The sequence below is a fragment of the Procambarus clarkii genome, chromosome 49 (genome assembly GCF_040958095.1).
Source record: "Procambarus clarkii isolate CNS0578487 chromosome 49, FALCON_Pclarkii_2.0, whole genome shotgun sequence".
Taxonomy (NCBI): domain Eukaryota; kingdom Metazoa; phylum Arthropoda; class Malacostraca; order Decapoda; family Cambaridae; genus Procambarus; species Procambarus clarkii.
Window position 1 is genome coordinate 20,674,199 of NC_091198.1, and position 23,560 is coordinate 20,697,758.

General features: G+C 38.6%; 2 protein-coding genes across 4 annotated transcripts in view; one reads left to right on the top strand and one right to left on the bottom strand.

The window, feature by feature from the left end:
• LOC123763194 (zinc finger protein 98) lies at positions 1-14,822 on the top strand. The gene is made up of 4 exons (XM_045750221.2): positions 1-2,187; positions 2,433-2,449; positions 6,586-6,658; positions 11,195-14,822. The coding sequence occupies exons 1-3, from the start codon at positions 1,266-1,268 to the stop codon at positions 6,595-6,597; spliced, it is 951 nt and encodes a 316-aa protein (XP_045606177.1). The 5' UTR covers positions 1-1,265; the 3' UTR covers positions 6,598-6,658; positions 11,195-14,822.
• The window catches only part of LOC123763195 (zinc finger protein 271), a 19,386-nt gene continuing 7,999 nt past the window's right edge, over positions 12,174-23,560 (bottom strand). The window contains exons 2-4 of one of the 3 annotated variants that reach the window (XR_006773406.2): positions 23,128-23,326; positions 15,593-15,767; positions 12,174-12,307 (exon numbers count right to left, since the gene is read on the bottom strand). Coding sequence is in view for 1 of the 3 variants with exons in the window: in XM_045750222.2 (XP_045606178.1) it covers positions 21,200-22,138 (939 nt within the window). In the remaining 2 variants the exon portion in view is untranslated. Of the gene's footprint in view, positions 12,308-15,592; positions 23,327-23,560 lie in introns of those variants that run through there. The other 2 variants (XR_011222447.1, XM_045750222.2) reach the window with 2 other exon arrangements.

Sequence of the window (23,560 nt, forward strand, 5' to 3'; positions counted from 1 at the left end):
AGTGGCCCTCTGGTAAATATAGGTAAAAACTCCATTGCTCAAACACATCACCGTGGCAGAATCAGTATAAAACATGAGCCTATTACCTTAAAAGTTTACGGGCTCACCATAGCCCGTGCTACATAGACATTTCGTTCTGAGTAGCTAAATCTAAAACAACAACCTTAAAAGTGCTCTTCAACATATGTCAAAGACATATAAGAACATAAGAACAAAGGTAACTGCAGAAGATCTATTGGCCCATACGAGGCAGCTCCTATCTATAACCATCCAATCCCACTCATATACATGTCCAACCCACGCTTGAAACAATCGAGGGACCCCACCTCCACCACGTTACATGGTAATTTGTTCCACAAATCAACAACCCTGTTACCAAACCAGTATTTACCCAAAGTCTTTCCTAAATCTAAACTTATCCAATTTATGTCCATTGTTTCGTGTTCTGTCTTGTGTTGATACTTTAAATATCCTATTAATATCCCCTTTTTAGAGGGAGGAGACCTCGAACTTTCAGGACAAATTGGGGGGACCTTTGACAAGCTATCGGCTTCCTGTCCTAGTCATTAGTATTAGTGGCTTTCAGGTAAGTATCTCGAATGACTTAAAAACAAGCCCACAACTGATCTCTCATTACTATTTAAATCACCCGAACAAACATTCATAGAAAACGTGAATCTTACAGCAAAGAATCGGTAGCGATCAGCTGACGCTGTCAACACAACACAAAGCTTTCAACGCACAGCATTAAGTCCCTTCACGATCGTCGTCGACCCTTAATTCACAACAACATTGTGTCCCTTCATTCAAACTGCATGTACTCAAAACATTTGCGTGCCACTGTGACGTGTTCCTGTACAACACATCTCGCACACTCTCGAGAAAACCTTTATGCAAATTGCACAGATCATTAACCAAGAAGAAGAAACGTTGACACAGGACAGCGTTTCTCCAACGCTATCACAGCAACAACAGCCAAGCTCTCGCAAGAACAAGTTGAATTAACATTGCACGTATTGCAGACTAGAAGGACCAAAGCGTTTCTGCCCGAAACGCTTTGCGTAATAGTGGCTTTAGGCATTGTATGTACTAGCTCTATCTATAAATCTATCAAATCTCTTGTATGTATGTACCTTACCTGAATAAACATTTATTATTATTATTATTATCTTGCTGGACTGTTGTTTCCCCAGGAATCACTCCACTTCACCAGACAACTCTTGCAGTCATTGGTTAAAGATAACCTTGAAGCAAACTGCACAAAGATGGATAAACTTCACGAGTGCCCTGAATGTGAGAAACGATTTAATCGCCTTGGGCATTTGAAGGATCACATGGTGGTGCATACGGGTGATAAGCCTCATGAGTGTCCGGAGTGTGGAAAAGCATTTGGTCGTCGTGTAAACATGATGATTCACCTGAGGGTTCATTCGGGTGATAAACCTCACGAATGCCCAGAGTGTGGGAAGAGGTTCCGTCATGTTTCAAGTATAAAGACACACATCATGACACATACGGGTAATAAACCTCATGAGTGTACTGAGTGTGGGAAAACATTTGTTAATATTGGAAATCTAAAGGCTCATCAGATGGTGCACACAAGTGATAAGCCTCATAATTGTCCTGAATGTGGGAAAAGATTCACTCATCTTAGATATATGAAGACTCACAGGCTTGTGCATTTGGTTGATCAACTTCACAGGTGCCCAGAGTGTGGGAAAGGATTCAGTAACATTGGAAGTATGAAGCGCCACAGGTTGGGGCACATGGATAATAAAACTCATGAATGCCCCGAGTGTGGGAAAAGATTTAGTAGTAGCTATATGAAGACCCACAGGCTTGTGCATACAGGGGATAAAGCTTATGAGTGCCTGGAGTGTGGTAAAAAATTCAATTATAGTGGATCCCTGAAAGCCCACAAGGTGGTGCATACAGGTGATAAACCTCACAAATGTCCAGAGTGTGGAAAAAAATTCACTCGACATGCATCTATGAAGAATCATAGGATGGTGCATACAGGTTATAAACCTTTTGAGTGTGCCGAGTGTGGGAGAGTATTTAGAGAACGTAGTGGTATAATAAGTCACTTGTTAGTGCATTCAGATGATAAACCTCACAAATGCCCTAAATGTGGAGAAAGATTTCGTCATCGTAACAGTATGAGAAGGCACATAATAGCACATTCAGGTGATAAGCCTCAATAGTGTATCAAGATAAAAAAAAAAGACTTAGGTCTAGTAGCCAAATAGGTTTTTAATGACTATATAAATATATATATATATGATGTGTACATTTGTTGAATCATAATAGCATCATTCATTTTGGTAGTATTCTATGAGATACATGTTAAGACAATAACTTCCCACTAATCCAATGTATTATTTGGTAACTGTGAGCTTCATCTTGAAAATACTGTGCTATCACCTTGTCAGATGGACTTTCTACAAAGGTACAGTATTTTTGCTTTCATATTTTGTCTTCATATTTTTTTTAAGTTGGAAGAAAAGTTGTATAGTATGTAGTATTGTCATATTTTGGTCTCTTCTTGTAGAAGTTAGATAAAAAAATATTTGTGTATTTTTCCAGAGTAAAATAAAGTTTAGAGCATGTTTTTACATATACTGTACTATATTGTAATAATGCTTAACATTTTAACCATTTTTATGAAATATATTGTACAGTGTATTATAAAATAGGCTCTGGCAAGGTTTTGCTTGGGTGAAGTCACTGGTTTCTGGACACTTGGGAAAGGTTATCGACACATGAGCTAATAAAGATTTATATTTGGCTAATACTGTAATATGAAAAAATACTTAAAAAAATAACACTAGAATAAACACTGTTTATGCGCTACCCATACAGATATTAACCAAAAATAACATTCGGAATTTAGTCGCACATCTTAGTGTCCGGACACCCAGGCATCAGTTGCCAGACAGCAATACTGATCATCCATTTGTAAGGAATTTTGCAGTATAACCATGAATAATATAGTTTATATTATACCTTCCTTTGTTTCCATAATATTAAGCAATACACCTATATCATACCTAGATTTTGGAGACCAGTATGGTTGTATAACACTGATTTATAGAATATTCAAGAGTTCCTAGATATTATTCAGGCTGCCAATATAAGAGCAGGACAAAAGATGAGTAATATGAAACAAAGGCAAATTCACCAAGGATTTTATCGAGTGACATGTTGCTCGTTGGAAAGCAAAATTCTGAACATTCTCAAAATAAGGGAATTCCATGTTGAGCTGAGCAGTTCTTAGTGGTTCAGTGCATCTTAAACAATAAGGCACAGAAAATGCCTTACTGTCATTACTTACTTACTGACAGTAAGGCTAAAAAAAATATTAGAAAGTTTTCTTTTGCAAACAGAGTGGTAGGTTGGAACAAGTTGACTAAGAAGGTGGTGGAGGCCAAAACCCGTCAGTAGTTTCTAAGCATTATACGACAAAGAGTACGGTACTGGGAAGACAGGACACCACGAGCGTAGCTCTCATCTTGTAACTTCACTTAAGTAATTACAAGTCTCTGGTCCAGTAAGCACCCATGAGTTAATCTTGTGTGATCAATATGTAACCTAGCCAGAGATGTTTCTCACTTCCAGTTTTTATGATAGTTTAAAGACCACTTGGATAGGTCACATTTGATAACAGGGTGAATTGTTGGTATCCATATTTAAAATAAAGGTTAAGTATTAAAATTGTTCTTGTTGGATTTATTCCGGTACTTCACTGCCTTAATTGTGACAAAGCAGTGGTGTGCCAAAAATAAAGTATTCCCAACAAATATTTTTTCTTCTTATACCGTACTGTATATCATGGGCTGTGATTTAGGCACGGTGGTTTTGGCAGTCGAACTGGATCTCTGCAGCCAGTGATATCTTGTGAACGTTCCTGATCTGTAGCGACCTTGTGTTGTCTTGGGTCATGTGTTGCGACCGTTGGCCTCTTTTTTCATCTCGATACCTGCCGTGCTTCCTCCTCCTTGATAAGTGCTCTTTCCTGCTCCATGAGTAGATAGCTTCAGGAAGCCACAAAGGGGTTTACTGCCAGAAGACCAGCATTGAATGATATTAAATGCCTAGTTCTGGACAAGCCTTGGTGGTGCCTTGACACCCTCCCTCTCCAGGGCATTGGGGTGGTTTCTATCATCATGAGAACTGGTGGTGGAGCAGCTGGCTGACCTGGTCTGCCTCCATCCTCCCCCAAAACAACGGGGAGGAAGTGGGGTAAACTAGCTCGCACTAGTTTCACAAATTTTCAATTGCATTGGTGAGGGAGCTCTTTTGGCTGTTTTGAGGCTGCAGTCTCATTTCTAATCAAGCGGTGGTCTGTTTTATATCGCTGACTTTCTCGGTGCCTTCTTTTCTTGATGGAAGACAGAAGTAAATTTACAAATAAACGTTTTCATAGTGCCACTGCTCCCTGCAAGACTCTTAGGGGGGGCCAGGTTCTGGTTTGTGGTGCATGGTAGGCCAATAAGAACTTTGCATCTAATGGCACCTTGTAGTCTGGCACTAAATCACAACCCGTCCTCGACTCAAGTCCATTACATCCAGCAATCGACCCCACAGATGCCCTCATCAATTTTTACATGTTGTTCATTCAAAACTAGAATTTTCTCAAATATAAATTATTATTATAATATATTAGCATATTGTGCATATATAGGCATAGGTAAGGTTAGGTTAGGTGTTTAGGTTCTGTTGGTGATTATTTGTATTAGTAGTACGTGGGTGAAGCATTCACAGCGTTGTGGTTGGAACAAAATTCGTCAGTGAAGCACTTGTTCCAGAAGTGTTCAAACAAAATCTGTCGAGTCGTGTGTAAACTGTCTTTCCATTCATAAACAGGGAGTTTGGCGGGTGCATGGAATCACTTTTGGGTCTTTGGAGGACGGGCTGCTAAATCATTATAATAGCTTCCGGGAACCACCTGGGCTCGCCCAGAAATTGGCGTTTCATTACATTCAACGCTGTTTCTTTGCACAAGTCTATGTGTATACAGTGTATCCTAACTTGCACTTGAGGGGGGTAAACACAACTTTATTTGCTCCAGCCCTGCCATGTAATGTTGAGACATGGCTGTTATACATCAGTCTGCTGCAGCTGTTTCCCAGATTGCAGATGATTTCTGAGTGAACCAAGTATTTAACTTTTATCTTGCACCTGTTGACTGTGTAGGAGCTATTTGCTGGCCAACTCTTGTGTGTGCTTGGACATTCTGGTGTCTGTGTCCGAGGCTGCAGTTTTGGGACCTTTCAGTGGATTTTGTGCCCAAGTTGTGCACTTTACTCCTGAGGGATGCATGGCAATAATCTATGTGGTCTGCTTGACTTGTTGGCATGCAGTGCTATCGCAGATTTAGGATTCTAAATGGTCCTTGGTTTTCAACTTTACCATGCCCTTTTTGTGTCCGTGTCTGGAGGTTAAAGTTTTCCTGAGTGTTTGCAGCGGTAGGGCTGCCTTTCAGTTGCTGAGCTGGGTTTTTATGAGAAAGCTCAATTCTCAATTTAGCATTCAGGGCATTGTGGGTGTAGGACATGCGGCCCATTGTTGCCCTAACCACGGATCTTGTGGGAGGGTCCTTTGACAGTGTGGTGGGGGAACAACTGCACCATTTCTCCCAGGCTTGAACTAGGGATATCTGGGCCCACTGTATGGTCTCAAGGCAGCACTGCCACCTGGTGATGCACACGAGTGACAGACCAGTGGTTTGGCCAGGTAATGATTGTTTACATAGACAGTACTGTAAATGTTTACCATGTCTGTTTTGTTGCATTCTACCTGTATTTGTTTTATTGGGTACTTTGGTGATCCTAGATCCCCGATCTTTGCTGGTCCTGATCTCTGGATGCTCGTGAATCACTGGAGCCTGGTTTAGATGAATGGTTTATCATATACTGATAAGATGTATACTTAGGTGTTTCAGCATTTCCACATCTGCACATTAGGTTTCACTAGCAATCTCCTATTAGTAGTAGTATTCCTTCCTTTAAATATAGCTAATCAAGCAGCACTGGCCTTAAGGCACTGCACCAATGATTTGTGCATTGGTGCAATGCTTAGCTTTGGTACAAGCATTTAAACTACTCATTTAATGGCATAGCCTGAAATGGGTGGTCCTTGTATATATATGCATTGTGAACCATTTATATATCAATTTGTCTAACTTTGTATGCTTAGCAGATTTCAGTATTTTATTTAATAGAGTCCTGGCAGTACATTCGAGTTTGTCGTCACTCACAATAAAAAATTTTGGATTCGAATCCCGGGCGGTACAGAAATGGTTGGGCGCATTTCCAATCACCTAATGCTCCTGATCACCTAGCAGCAAGGAAGTATCCAGGAGTTAGTCAGCTTGTTGTGGGGTTGCATCCTGGGCAGGGGGTTTGTAATTCAACCTCAGGGAGAAAGGGAGAAATCTCGATATAAGCCTTACATGTACAAACATACACTGCCTGCCTGTTCCCCGACACTGAATTATTATTATTATTGCCTAGGGCTGCACTTTGACTTTTACTTTGAAGAAATTTCCTAATACTGTATATTTTTTGTTTCTTTATATCACAGATGATGATGTAAGCCGTGCTAAATTCTTGTCAACCTGGCAAGCGAATAAATACATGCAGCTTTCTCTTACCAGGTCAGTTTTCTTCTCATTGGACAAGAAAGTTTTTCCCTGTTTTGTACCATTAGATCCATGAATTGTGCTCCGAGACATTTTGTAAAGAAAACTAGATTTATGCTTAATGTGATGTTTACCATTAAAATCCTTTGTATAGAAACAAAGCATTTGTAAACAGACTGGAGGGAGAGTATGTGGTGTCAGCTACCTCACACTGCTCGGACTCATCTGCCCTGACCTGCGTTTATTTGTGTGTGTTTACTAAGATTTAACCTTTATTCAAGATTCAACCTGGCCAGGATCTGGAGCAACAGTTGGACGGCGGTAAAGAGGTACTGAAACCCCACTTCGACCTGTCCAGCTGAAAGGCACCACAGCGAGAGCCTCGCGATTGGAGAATGGAGCCTTGTACAAAAGAAGACACCGATTCCATGCTGATGCAAAGAGGTCTACATTGGGATGTTCAATTGCCTCGTAAAGCCACAGGAAGGAGGTGGCATCAACAATTCACGCCATGGCAATGGAAGGAACAGACAGATCGTCCACGAGTACGTTGGACACTCCATAAAAGTGAACAACACAGAGAACCAAGAGATCCGCAAGAACCCAGTATAGGAGCTACTCGATGTGCCCAGATCTAAAGAGCCAAGGACCGAAGTGACTCCCTATGGTTGAGACAATAAACCACAGGAAAACAGTTCAAATGGAGTAAGAGCACAGAGCCTGAGGGAATACAGAAAATCCGTAGTGCACACTACATAGTCGCAGACTCCCGCACCGTACTGTGTGCTTGATGAAAATAGAAGACCAATGACCCTGGCTGGCCTGGTGAGTGCTAGTCACAAAGCATCAACCCAGGGCTGAGGTATCTGTAAAGACATCAAGTTGAGGGTACAAGAAGGCACCAGGGAACCGAACCCAAAAAAATCCAAGGAGGCTAGCAATTCAGCAGTTGGTCAAGTGCCAACTGAGCCCACACCTAGCAATTGTGGCAGCAGTAAAAGGAACTGCTATGGAGATACCAGAATAGCTGCTGAAGCCAAACTCTGCCAAAGGAAAAATTACACAGGAAAAGTTCAGGTTCCCACACAACTGCTCAGGAAACTGTCGAGTCACCCAGGGCCGACTCAACACCAACAGATGGCAGTGCTGTAGCTAGGTCAAGGCTGCTGGAGGCAAGGAAAACGATGCTGACAGACATGCAATGCATTATATTTATTGAGACACAGGAAATGGGACAATACACTACCAAGGAATAATTTCTCACTCACCAGATTAACGACAGTATTCCAGTCACTCAGATATAATGGAGGTCAATAACCTCACACAGTGAGGTGGGCACCTCACGAGCTCGCACAACCTGTGTGTGTAGTCTCGGACTTCTCTCTCCTTGTGGGTGGCAGGGACAATACTCTCATTAAAACGTGTGGGAAAAATTTTCACACACCGAAGTATACACATTTACTCTTGCTCAACTTTACATACTGTCAAACACTTACAAATGAAACATAAAATTTAACACAAATAAAACAAACTAGTATTTTAACTATGAGAAACATTTACATTAATAACAACAAAAGCTAAACTTTATATACCATTCATCACAGCAGGACACATTGGGGATGCTACGACCAGTAGTTTCAAAGCCTTATATGACTAAGATTACCGGGAAGAGGGAACACCACAAGCATAGCTTTCATCGTGTAACTACACTTGAGTAGTTGCACATCTGACCCCCATCTCTTCTATGACCATTCCCATACACAGATAAACATGCTTTTTTATATATAGATATATGTACTGCATATTATATTTATATATGTACAGTATATTTATGGGGTGAGCTCCTTGTGCCTGTCTGTAGACATTACAAATCTAAAAGTTGCTGTCAGCTGCAGAGTTCTCTGGCCTATTATATACCCAGAGTCAGAACCTGGTCTCACAGAGGCACAGGGAGCAGTGGCACTTTGGCTACTTCCTATACCAGTACACTCGAAAACGGCCAGAGCTCCCTGAAAATAGATAAACAAAAAATCTAAAATGTTTTGATCCAGCTTGCGCTCAGTTAACCCACCCTCCCCTTTGTTTGGGGGACAGGGATGAGCAGCTCATGGCTCCCAGGCTGCGAATTGGTCAGCTCTCCTCTGATGTGTCAGATTGCGACAGTCACTCTGGGCTCTGATTTTTCTTGGATTTCTTTTGCCTTGGTAATGGTTCCTTTTACTTCCAGTGTGCGTGGGCCAGGAGTTGCGTGCACTTGGAGCTGCATGTGTTGAGAGTTCCCTACCCTGTGTACTTCCTAGTGCTTCCCTTGCACTGCCAGAGGTTCTCTTCTCTGGAGTGTTTAGGGACGTTCTTTAGAAGATCTACCTCGCATGTGGTAGTTTTCGCCTTGGGGCAAGTCGGGGGCTTTCACCCTCCATATTTCCCTCGGTTTGGAACATCTTTGGCTGGTGGGGCATCACTAGGTATTCGTAGCTGCACCACAGTGCACCGAGGTAGGATTTCCTAGCCAAATGGTCTAGGCTGGGTTAATTTATTAGAGGACCGGTGTTGTGTCCCTGTGACTGGGTTTCCCCGCTTAGCTCAAGCTTTCAGGCCCTGGAAATCCACAGTGGGTTCAGTGGTCCATATGGGTATACTGTACCTGTTGACCCCTTCCTTGCTATTTGTGAGGTTCAGAATGTACATTGTCTGTGCCATGGACGATGTTCATAAGCCCTACCTCTGCCTGCTGAGTCACTGAAACCTTCAACCCAGAGTCGTGCGAGGCGTGTTCCCATCATGTCTCTTCTTCCCAGCCCTCCTGTTGCCAGATGGCTCTTTGTCTTCATTTCTCTGGGTTACAGTGGTCCAGGTTATGTGCCCAATTGGATGCACTGGAGCTGCCCCAGTTGGTTTTTAGGGCCATGGAAGTCGAGTGTTTCTGGCTCCTTGATGGTTGGCTCAATCCTGGTTCTTGGGGTGCGCCTCTGGTTGAAGGTCGGCCAGCAGTACCCTAGTAGGTCGATTGTCTCCTCTGCTCTTTGCATATAGTCCTGCTGGTGTGGGGGTATTCTCTCCCCCCCCTGTGTTGCATAGGCACTTAGAAGGCATTCTGCCTGCAGAGTTTGTTGAGACGTTAATACGTGATTCTTGGTTGTATCATCCCTTTTCATCATCGTTCTTTTTTTGGTCAGCATGTCATGCCAATACTGTTGCCTTGGATTGTGTGGCACTGGCAGAGCCGCTGCAGCTTGCATACAGTCAACACTATCTCGGCTCCATTTTGCAAGTTATTTCGTGTTTTGTTTCCCCTCTGGACTGTTCTTGTGCCACTAGGGTCAGTCTGGTCTCTGGACTGGGTGCTCCCTCTTTCCTGCTCTTCACTTTCTCTCTTTCTCGGTTTTCTTTTCTTGAGACTTTTTTTTTTCTAGGTCTTCTTGATTTCTAGCTACCATGTGGAGGTGCTTCAGGCTTTCCTTCGATGCCAGTGGTTTTGTTCTTTTGGTCCGGGTGGTCACTTTCTTCATTTCCAGCCTGCTCCTTCTTTCTGGCTCAGTGGGGTCATTTGGTTTCCAAAGGGGTCCCTATGGTTCTTGTTGTTTTGTTATTCCAGCCAGAGTTGTATCCTGTTTTGTGCCTAGTAGTGGTTTTACAGCGGTCTATGTTCTTATGCTTTGCTTTTATGGATACCTTGGGGGTTCCTCCAGTCTCTTTGGTTTCCTGTTCCAACGCTCATCTTTCTCAAGTCGTCTGCCTTGTTTTCAGTCCCTCTGACTTGCAGTCTGCCCTTGTGCCTGTGACGTTTGCACATTGGCTGTCCTCTCAGTTGTTCATTGCTTTTATGTCCTGGTTTGGTGTTCGGGTGCAGGGATTTTTGGCAGTCAACCATAGATCTTGGCAGCCAGATTTTTGTGTTCTTGTTCCTGTAGCTCAGCTTCCCTGGGTAGCTCTGGGTTAGCTTTCTACGCCGGCCATCTCGTCTTCGTTCTGTTACCTGCGGTGCTCCCTCCTCCCTGGTCTGTCCTCCTTTTTCTTCTCTGTGGGTAGATAGCTACATGGAGCTTTTCCCAGAAAATAGCGTTGAATGTAATGAAATGCCAATTTCTGGGCGAGCCCCAGTGGCTCCCTGTCACCCTCCCTTTCACAGGAAGTCAGGTGCTTCACATCATTTGTTGAACTGACTGACTTGCAGCGGGTAACCAAATGTGAGCGGGATCAAAACATTTTTGGTTGTTTGTTTATCTACTTTTGGGCGAGTTCTATTGCCGTTCTCAAGTCTGCAGGTATAGAATGTAGCCAAGTGTGGTCTGTTTTGCTTTGCTGACTTTGTGGGGTGCCTTCCCTGGTGGTGGCATATAAAAAAAGTTTAATGCCACTGTTCCCTACGCCTCTGTGAGGAGGCCAGGTTCTGGCTCCGAGTCTCCATCAGGCCAGAAAACTCCACAACTGATGGTAACTTTTTGACATTACACACAATAGAGATGTTACCTTCAGGGAGCCATTGGGGCTCACCCAGAAAATGGCATATCATTTCATTTAATGCTGATTTTATATATTACTTTCTCATAGGAAATGTCTGGGAGAAGCTCAATCCATTGTGATCATCGTGTGACAGTTCTGCGAGCCAAAAGAATTTATATGAACAGCAACTTGACTCACAAAGCAACATTAAACCAACTGAAAATATGACAAGTATGAAAAAAAAAAAACTTGCTCAAAGGCATTATACAAGCAAATTTGTTGCATTCTAATCTACAAAATGTTGGGTTTGTAGTATGAGAAATAAAAAATATTAAAAAGCTAGTATTTCTTTTAAATATTAAATACAATTTCAGGTAAGTTTATAGTCAACTGTTGATAATGAAGATAACCCAGAAATATATTTTGAAAAATAAAAGAACATTGCTTAAAAGTTATTGTTTACACTTGATTGTGAAGTAAATAATGCACTGAAGTTAATCCACAAATATTATGGCTAAGCAACTACATTAGCACCTCGATTAACGAGTTTAATCCGTTCCGGCACCAAACTCGTCATGTGGAAAACTCATCTTGCGAAACAACAACAAAACTGTCGTAAAAGGTATCCGAGAACCAGCGGAAATGCTCGTAAATCGAGGAAAAGCTCGTTAGTAGAGACAAACGTTCTGCGAGTGGCTTACTCGTTACTCGAAATGCTCGTTAATCGAGGTGCCACTGTATTATAAATGGATGTAATGAGAGGCCACACGAGCCTGTAGAGTGCGGGAAAAGACTGAATCATCTTGGACATTTGACAAATTGTCAGATAATGCATATGAGTGATAAACCTCATTGAGTGTCCCTAATGTAGGAAGAGACATAGCATCCATGTTAATCTTACTAGACTGAGTGTTAAAGCATTAAGGTAGCATTCTGGAAGTATAAGAGAAGTTTAACTTCTCATTAAAGTATTGTATTTGTTAATGGCTAGCTTCAGCTTGAAATTACTGTGCAGTAACCTTGTCAGTTGGAGTTTTTACAAAAATATTCTATTCAGATTGTTTGAGAAATGCACCTGACTGATACTTCTTGACTAGTCAAAGGTTTGCTTGATTATTCCAAGTGTTTGGTTACCTTTTTTTTTATTGCTGCCTTTACCTGCTGTGCAACTTACATTGATCGGTTGATTCCGACTCCAAGGTCCTTTTCTTCACCAATCTGCTGTAATGTACAGTAATGCCATTAATTTGATAGTTGTGGCATGGGTTGTTATACCCCATGTGCTTGGTCTTGCATTTGTTGATATTAAAAATCATTTGCCAGTCATCTGACCATTTGTGCAGTTCATGTAGATCTCTCTCTAAGGCTTCAACATCATTATCATTCCCTCTTCACCACAAATCTTTGTGTCATCTGCCAATTTGATGTGATTTGTAATATTCTCATCTATGTAATTGATGTATATGACAAAATGGGGCTGACCCCAAAATGGACCCCTGTGGTACCCCACTTGCCACATTTCTCCAAATCAGATTCATTCCCATTTAGCATGCCTCTTTGTTGTCCTTGTTTTAACCATTGCTTTATCCATTCTAGTCTTTTTTTATTTATTATATGTGCCTGTTTTTATTGTATTCATCTGTTATTTTTCTTGAGCTTTTTTCAATTTTTGTTAGCTTCTCTTTTAGTAGTAAATGTTTACCCCTTCACACCTTGAAATAATTTTATTCCAAATTATTTAAACTTTAACCCAAAACGCTTTGCGTAATAGTGGCTTCGTTAGTTTGTGTAACTCCTGTCCCAACAATTGTACATTAGTTATATGTTCTTTGTGCATGAATTCTTTTGAATAAAGATTTTAATTTTAATTTAAATGTGAATAGCAACATCTAACAGCCTGGTTGACCAGACCACCAACCAGAATGCCTGGTCAGAGTCTGGGCTAATTCCCGACACTAAATGAGGTAGTAATACTTGATACAATATGAGAAGCAAGCTAATTCTGTACATGTAAATTGTTAAGGAAAATTTTGCATATACAGTAGTACACAACACAGTATTTCTAAGAAACAGTAGTTCCTTAGTATTTATGATGAAAAATATATACTACTTTATTTAAGATTCAAGTTTTAGAGATAACTATAACACAAATAGTTTTTCTTGTTTACACAAACAACTCTCAAATTGACTAATTAGAATGAAGAAATGTGAGAATTATGAAGCATGATATTAATTAGGTATTTCTTCCTTTTAAAATGAATAGGAAAACATTTTATTGCATTTGGGAGGTCTTTCCATAATTTAAAAGCCTTTGTCTGCATCGTACACTTTCTGCTTTGATCTAGTGATACATTTGGAATATCAAGTGATGATTTGTTGCTTGTTTCTGATCTTAAATGCTTTTTCGTAAGAAGGCTGCAGTAACAGCTATCTAAGTAGCATTTGAAGTCTAGATTATTATTACACTTTAGAGTTTTATAGATACTAAATACATCTGAGAGTGTATGCAGTGCTTTTAAGTGGAACCTTGGTTTACGAATTTAATTCATTTCGTGATCAGGTTTATACACTGAAAATTTGTAAACCGAAACAAATTTTTCCATAAGAAATAATGTAAGTTGAATTAATCCGTTCCACACACGCCCAAAAATATTAACTTAAAAATACATTTTATACAGAATACCACTCACATCTTTTACTATATAGGTACCTTACCTTCATCAAGGACTCTTGTTGCCGTATGGAAGAGGAAGGGGAAGGAGGAGAGGTGCTAGTGTTTGGAAGGCGAGTCCCCTTCCATTATAACATCAGGCAGTGATGACATTTCTGGAATACTCTTTGCAGGCATACCACTAGGACCTGGGCTTTGGCTCACTGCTTGCTTGTCTTACTAAGAATCTGTCTATTGACTTGTTTTCTCTACGTTTCAACACTTATCTGTAGTGAGACATCACATTGTCATTAAAAAGGTTAATACAATGGCCTGCTACAGCTTTATCTGGGCGAGTCTTTTCAGCAAGCCTATATTCATTACACTTATATTGAGGTCTCCCCTTCCCCCACACAGTCGAATTACTGACCCTTCCCAAGGTGCAATCCCACAACAAGCTGACTAACTCCTGGGCACGTATTTACTGCTAGGTGAACAGGTGAATGAGGTGAAAAGAAATGCATCCAACCATTTCTGTACCAGCCAGGATTCAAACTTAGAATTCCAGATTGTGAGTTGAGAACGAACCCGACTGTACCACCAGGACCATAGTTTGTAGATCCCCAGGCACAAATACAGTAAGATGAGAATAGATCAGTGAATAACATTATATATCTCTCTCTCCTTTGATTACTCTCATCAGATTTTATTGAGCATGATTACAGTATTTAGATAAATCATCACAGACCTTGTAATGACTGGTATGTAAAGTGAATCTTTTATTTTTATTAAACTAATTGTCTTCAGTTAAAAATATATACCAAAGTGGGAGATATTTTGTCAATGTTAATTGCTATGTTTTATTTGCCATTGTCGAGTTGTGTGAGAGAATTTCTTAAGTACGTTTCCAGTGCATAGCCCCCACACGACTTGGGCGTGACATATCCGAGGTGGTGTGGTTGTGCTCTTGAGGAACCCACCCACCTTACAGTTGCGAGGTTGTTTACCTCAGTTTCTCTAAGAGACTGGGAAGGTGCAGTTATGTCCCATTTCCTGTGTTTTCAAAATAAATGTAATGCACATCTTGCCGGTTTGTTTGAATCCCATATTTCATAATAATTGTGTGGTTCACTTGGTGCTCCCTCTCTTATTTGAAGTGTATTTTAATATTTTATACTAAGAGGGTACTCAGCATTGCTCAGGTCTGCCTCTGACCTGTCCATCTGTCTTATTTATTTATCCATCCCTCTATTTCTCCATCTATCTGTTAGACGTTCTACCCATCCATCAGTGGCATGTTTTGTGCGAGTATGGGCAAATTACTGGAAATTTTCACAAGATAAGTGAATAATGGTGCATATTACTCTAAACAATTTTTAAGTTTTGAAAATATTTAGCTGTGGTGGGCCGTGGCAAAAATTGTCATGGCATTCTGAATGTAGCACCGACATCCTGTTCCCTTTTGAATTCTGCCAAACCCCCCCCTCCCTCCCCACCAACCAGCCTATGTTCATCCTTTACCTCAGACCACTCTCTCTCTCTCTGCCAATAAGGGTGAGGCTGGCCCCCAACTGTGTAGCTTCCAACTTTGAACAAATACACACTCACACACTCTTATAGTATCGATTAGCTCATTTAGATTTTAAAATAATATATGTATACAGTGAGTAAGGAGGGAGGCTTTATGGCTTTATTCTATATTTAGTCAATTATCTCCCCACTCTTATAATCTAAGGTCATCTTTCTAGTGCATTTTACCATCGGGAACAGCAATAAAGCTTCTAAGGATGCTACATACAGTATTATGAAGTCGAGGACAAACTATAATTCCATTGACTTTCATCTATAATATTTACCTGAGGAGCCACTAACACTCTAGTGGCCTTGATGGGGACAGGAAGCTGGTGGCTTGTCAAAGGTCCCATTTGCCCTGATGATTTTTTCCAGCTGTATTTTAGAATTCAAGAGTGTTTGGGCATTTATGGCTTTGGCAGGCAATATGTAGAGTTTCACTTATATTGCTATAACACTCTGGAATAGAACGTAAAACTTTGTAGAAAATTATTAATGAAGCAGTGGCCATGATGTCTGTTTTATAAAAGGAGAGAAATACAATAAGTTTTGGTGTTCATATATATTAAATTCTGTATGACATAATAGGGACCGCAATGTGTGGACATTTTTATCAATCGATAAAGGTAATATATCGAGTCAAACATTTCTCCAAAAATAACTATGGTCAAAATTAATGAACGTATTTAGTAAGTCATGTAAACAATACATACAAGTCCGACAGCATATAAAAATGACAAGACACCGCTAAATATCTGGAAAATAATTGTAATATGTTCATTTTTTAAATAATGTTCAATGATGCAATGTATATAATGATCTTTAACTGTGATCATGTAGTGTAAAAAAAAAAAAAAAAAAAATTTACTTGTAGCTGTTAACAATTTTCATAACTACAATTTAGTTATGGTTAATGGACAATCATGAAATACATATTTACTTGTGATCATGTAATGTACTGTATATAATGATTATTTATGGTTAATTTATTGCCAGCTTTTAGTTTTGTAAATACTGAACGTACAAAAGTTTTTGGCAATGTTAAATGTGCATGTAGAACTCATCGAGTTTTACTCACATATTACTGCAAGGTTCTTGTGAATGTTTCTTTTAGACATGAGGTTCCAGCATGGAGTTGGAGACATGTTTCTACACAATTGAATGCCAATGTATTACAATCCTATACAATTAATACTTATTAGAATATATTAAGATATTTAAAAGAAAAGTAGTGACAACTAATACAGTACTATATTTTATAATTCCTTCAAAGTAGTAAAAGGTGTTCAACATATGCAGATACTGTATTTGGAAATATTATGATAATACATGTCTAAATTAATGTCAGAACTAACTGTAAAATATATTATATTACCCAACTGATTATTTGGTTGTTCATATTTCTCTATTACTATATTTTATTTATATAATTATTTAAAATTACCCATGCTTTTGCAACTACTGTACCTGTTTCTGCTCAGTAAGTTACTCCCAGTCAATCATCGTGTTCAAGTTAACTCGTCACTTGGTCAATCCATCATCAAATGATGTGGTTAATGGGTTATTGATTATTGCATTAATTCTATGCAGTGCAAAATTAACAATTATTACACTAAAATAGTACAAATCTTATAGCAAGTGCATCACAGTGCAATGCCCTGAACAGCAGATTTTGTTCTGAAATTGGTTGGCACACAATATATTTGATTAAATCTATGAATCCTTGTGGCATGGACCGTGCCTGTGAGCACCAAGACATTTGGTTGGATGTGAGACTGTGAGGTCTCCGGGGACAGATTGGTTTTGATAAATTTGAGAAGATATCACTCCCATCATCTTTCAAGAGTGTGGCACATCAGCTGCTCCTGTCTCGCCCCACTATCTATGAAGTAAGTTATTATCACCTTGATGTTATTGTGAAACAATAGGGTATCCTTCAATGAACTTGTGAAAATAGTACAGTATAATGACTTTGTGGTGGGAAATTTTTTTTTTCTGGGGAAAACCCCCTTGTCTTATGTTAAATTTCCTTCAGAAGATATGATATCAAGTCTTGTGTTTCCTATCCTCAACACAGCCAATGGAGCAGCCCGTCCTCCTAAGGTTTACCAACGTCAAGAAAATGGCCAATTTAAACTGTCCTCTCCTAACCTACCTGAGAACAGAAAATGGAACAGTACGTTTCTTTTGCGAGCCGCTTTCACTTTCTAGTATGACAATTTTTGGCCTTGTGTAACGCACACGAGTGAAGCGACATTCTTTGTAGAAGGACAGGTTGAATGGAGACAGTGGCTAATGGATCAATATAGGCAATATAAAATGAAAATCAACAGATATATTAATATGATATTCACAGACATTTACATGAATGATCTCTAGGTCAAAGACAATGGAATCCTAAATTTTTCTACAATGGAATTCACCACGTGACATTTCATGTGATCTGTAGAAACGTAACCTTGCAAATATGTGATGGTTACTCTCCATAACATGGCTCAGTATTTGTCATCCTAATACAAGTTGACTTTACACTATTAGCCATCAGTAGCAATGATACAGTAAGCATTCAACATGCTTTGCAATAACACTTTAAGCACAATCAAATAATGGACAAATAAACTCCAATTTATAAGGAAAAAATGGGAATGCATTTTAGAAAATAAAGGTGCCACGCCACTATGACCATATAGGAATAGTACTTTGATGAACTAAATCAAAGGAATGAAATACTATTAAATATACAAACACAAGAGCAGGACATTAGGTCATCTATCTGAAAAGAATGGCATTAATGATTAAGAAAGATGATGACCAAACCACATATCAGAAGATGGAGAAACGAGAACGTTTTGGTCCATCCTGATTAAGTACAGTAATTATCAAAAGGCGACACCAAGCCAGGAAGACTATGCAGCACCATCAGTTTCAGGATAATCAAAAGGTGCCAAATATCACTAAAGGATGCCAATACAAGAACAAAAGCTCACAAGGCGAGCAATATCAAAGATATCGGATTCACCAAGGATTCTATCGAAGGCCAAGTGATGGCGAGGGACAGACAGGAAGGAAGATACTGTACATGCAAGTCCTGAAAATCAGGAGATTCAACAAGGATGTGCATGACTGGAAGAGGGACAATGCAGTTAGGACAATAAGGAGGAGGACAATGCTCCATTAAGTGCTAGTGAGTTAAACCTGAATGGCCAATATGTAACCTCGCCAGAGCCATTTTCCACCGCCAATTATGGTGGTAGGAGGAAGGCCAAGGAGGACAAGCTTCTCTTAAGAGCAAGCAGTGTTGAACCATAAGAAAAAGAGGCAAGAGGACAGGAATCTTTACTGAAATGTTCTACAAGATACTTTAATACTTAGGCATTCTGATGATGCTAAAATGAGTCACCCATACTTCAACAGTCAACATTCTGATTATGCTAAAATGCATCACATAATCTCAGATTTTTTTTTTTTCGAACACATAAGCAGTGTGTGGGTAGAGCTTATCAGGGGACAAGCCAAAGTATCAGAAGACCAACCAGATCACACCTCGGCCAACCTCCCATCAGTCAAGACAATAATTCTTTTGCTCCTGTGTTATTTTTTTGAGTTAATTGCAATTACCTGACAGTGTAGTATAAAAGTTGTGTTACTTTTACAGTTACATAGACTGATCATGAGTGCACATTTCAATTTCTTTATCCATGATGACAAATAAATAAGGAATGTTGAAATATTCATAAACCATTGTATATTCAGTGGTCATGCATAATCTATTATCAATACACCTTTTTTTATATAACATATATAATCTAGAATAAATAATTGTAAATAATTTTACACCAAATTTATAATAATAACCTAAACAATAACACAAAACTGTAAGAGAATAAATATTTTGGGTGTCACTGAGCAGGTATTCATGCCTTCATTCATCCTTTTGCACCTCGCCACCAATCTTACTCTATAATAGTTTATTCCCTTTTCTTCCTCAGTTTCGGCTTGATAAATCAAGTCCATGATGGACTTAAAACAGTCAATTTCACTTGAACACTTTGAACAAAGGAGGAGGAGATTGAACCATGAAAAACAGAGAAAATGATGATGAGGACTTCATACAACACAAAACAGGGTCCACACTACATGATCCCAGCATTGGTGAGTGGAAGGTAATCCTGGGGTCCCAGACCAACCCTGAAATGTTTGGGAATATCCCAAACCCAGGACCAGTCACAACATACACACTACCATACAACTAACTGCATCTCATCACAAATAGGCCTTGTGGTGGCAAGAAAGTCCAACACACTACCTAGAAGCAAGATGACTCAAAAAGGATTGACCCCACAGAGAAGGAACCCAACTCCTCAGAGAACCCAACTTGCCCTCATGGAGCAAGCTGACCACCATGGAACAGAACCTTGGTCTAAAGTTGGATCAAAATAAAAGCTATACACTGTGGATAAGGAAACAGGAAGTAGGTTCTAGCCTTTGAGCCAAACAATACCAAATGAGTGTGGCTGTTCATCTACAGCAAATTATTGCTTGTTATCTTTTCCTCTTCCTTCCTTTTCTTTCAAGTCCTAAGATTTTTGTTTCACCTAACCTTTCTGGTGGTTTCCTCAGTTTTGCGTCGACTGCTGATCCTCAAGATCTCCCCGCTTTGAAGAGAAAGATTCTGGCTCTATGTCTCACTGCAACAGTGTGGGTGTCAGATGCCTATCATGATCCTTTGGCTTAGCAGTAACAATGCATAAGCATCAAGGAGCTACTGAGGAAGCATTTACAGAAAATTTCATTCGCTTGGGCTCCGGGAAACTCAAACTCTTGACCCCATGAGTGTTAGGCAAGAGCTCTACCTCTAGACGGCTACAATAGTAAAAATTTCAGAGGCAGCAAACCACTGCCCATCTGAAATTTTATACTTCACCCAGCCACTGCTTAGGTCCAAGGCATAGTGATCCCTGCCCATGTCATATAAATCGTCTATTTCCACATTTTATGGTGGAAATAGTGTGTTTATTTCCACACTATTTTAGAAATAAACACTTCCATGTAGTGTGGTTGAAATTGTTATTTACATAAATGTTCAATACTTGTATCCTAGCATCATCATTCTCTCTCTCTCTCTCTCTCTCTCTCATTGATTGTTTCTTGAACAGAAGATAATGTCACCATATACCCCTTCAATTTCCTTTTACTCTTTTTATTTTTTTATAAAGAAAATAACTTTGACTTAAATCAGCAAAGTTTATTCTGCTTTTTAAGAGCTATATTGTCATTGTTTATGTTTTACATTAAATACATAATTTATTTTATGTACCAATATTCAATATTGGCCTAGAACCCAAGTCTCCATCAAGTTCTTTATCATTATTTTTTTGAACTCCATGTTTCATGAGGTCTCCATAAACTTGACATTGTTCACAATTTAGATTCTACTGTAAATGTGTTTATTCATACCACTCTTCTTCTCTTCTTTAATTAACATTCTTTAGTTCTCCCAATAATTTGCTATTTAATGTGCTAATAACATTTTGCTTCTTGTTCTAAATCACATTTTGAGTAAAATTCAAATAACATCTCTCTCCTTTTGACGGCTTTTAATTGTTGTATCCAAATGCCAAATATATTTAGTTTTAAAAAATATCATTTGCTTGTAATTTTATCTTATGAAACACAGGTATATTTACCTTTAAACAGATTTAACATTCAAAGTGTATGCAGCCCTGAATATTATGTGTGTTAATAGTAAACATCCTAAAAATATTTAATGACCTAAGTATTAAATTGCTGAACTCTAAGAGATTGTTTTTGTAATTCACTTACACTAGTGCAAATATGGCATATTTAATAACAACTTATAATTTACCTTTGGTTATTTTCTTCAGGAGTTCTCATCTTGTGCTTGATGAAATCTTTCTGAAAGCTCTTAGACTCTGGACACTATGATTGTCTCCTGAATGAATGATTATATGATTCACTAAAGAAGCCTTTTTTGCAAATTCTTTCAGGCACTTTGAACACTGAAATGGTTTTTCTCCTGTATGAACTCTTAAATGTTTAATTAAACTGTTTCTCTGTAAGAAAACTTTCAAACACTCTGAACACTGGTATGATTTCTCTCGTGTATGAGTTCTGCTGTGCAATACTAAGCTGTATTTTCTTGAAAAGCCTTTCAAACACTCAGAACATTGGTATGGTTTCTCTCTTGTATGAATTCTCATATGCTCTATTAGAGTATCTTTTTTGGGAAATGCCTTAGGACATACTGAACACTCATATGGCTTCTCTCCTGTATGAACTCTCATATGTTTTACTAGATTAGTATTTACTGTAAAACCTTTCTCACATATTGGACACTGGTATGGTTTTTCTCCTGTATGGCGTCTCATGTGTATCTGCAAATGACCATTTTGTTTAAATGCTGCCAGACATATTGAGCAATGATATGGCTTCTCTCCAGTATGTACTCTTTTATGTCTTACTAGAGCAATTTTGTTTGAAAAATCTTTCAAGCACACTGGACACTGATATCTTTTATCCCCTGTATGAATTCTTGTATGTTGAACAAGTTCATAATTGAATGAAAACTTTTTACCACAAATTAAACATTGATGAGGTTTTTCACCTGTATGAACTACACTATGTTTAGCTAACTTAGAACTGTGTTTGAAAATTTTCTGACACACTGGACACGGATATAGCTTCTTGACAGGGTGACACCTCATGTGTGCTGCCAGACTTTTGCTGTTCGAAAAGAATTTTGGACATTCTGAACATAAATATGTTCTCTCTTCTATATGGACTCTTAAATTGGCTTCTATGGCAGACATGAAGAATGTCAATATAGTAAACAATTTCCTGCCTTAAATTACTTGTATGCTAAATTATATTTCTTAGGAATATTTTGACGTTGATATTATTCCTCTCATCTACAAACTTTGGCATGTATTACTAAGCATAACTTATAAGAAGACTTGAAATACTGAGCAATGGATGTCACCTATATATAGATATATATATAAATACACAGTTTATATATTCCACTAAAGATGTTTTTTCTGAAAGATCTCTTAACTTTGAATACAAAATAATTATTTTTTCAACACTACACTTCAGTGCCAAAATAATTTTATATTTAAAGTCAACATTCACATGTGTTCTGTACAAAATAAATTAATACATTTCACAGTACATAAAATACATGAACAATACATGGAATTATAACAATTACCATAAATTTTCAAGAGATTTACCATGAAGGGCCTAGGCTCTCTTTTCAATGAAAGTACAAATAGTTTACTAAATTTTTCTAGTAATGAAAACTACAGTAGTTACTGAATGGGATTATATATCCTTAATTGTTTAAGTGATACATTGCTTGCATATTGTTTATTTTATGCAATAAATTCAGTTTTGTCAAAATTCTAATGCCGTCTAAGTCTCGTATTTTTCTTCAAAATCCTATTTTTATCATTCTCATACTGAGAATCATTCAATTATGAATCAATCATGAATAAGCCAATGAAAAATGAAAACAGAAGAATATTCATGAGGATCAGAAATGTTTCATGGAGAAAATAGGTTTACACAGCTGTATAAAAATTAACAACAAAACTATTTGATGTTAGCAAGTACAGAGACAAAGTTAGGATCTCAATGCTATCACAACACTATTAAATGTAACAAACTACATACACAATGTAACATAATGGCCTTTAGGATACAAGTCTTATGTCAATGTGGTGACTGCGTAAACTTGTGCTTCAGTGGGTGATAGTATAATAAATTATAACAAATTGGATGAGTGAAATTAACTTACATGAACTAGATGTAATTTACAGCAGATTAAAATAACGACCAAGATGCAGGATGCCGATACTGCATTTGTGGTATTTCTAATATATGCTTCGCATCATCATTGGAATCTTTTATACCATATGCATCCAGTATTTCTGTCAAATGCTGGAGGTTATGATTGGGTGTTGACATTCAATGTACATTTCTGGTGTTGAGATGAGCTGCAAAAAAGAAAACATCATCAGTAATCTGTTAAGATATTCAATTTCTTTTGCCATAACACATCAAACAAAAGTTTTTTGTGCCATAAGACATCAAACAAAATTAACCTTATACTGTTTCAATTATTTGTAATTACAATCCTTCCAGATATAAAAGTTTCAATATGATTTGAATGGGTGAAGTATATCCAATTAAATTCTATGATGGAAAGAGACAAAGAGCCTCTGCACATC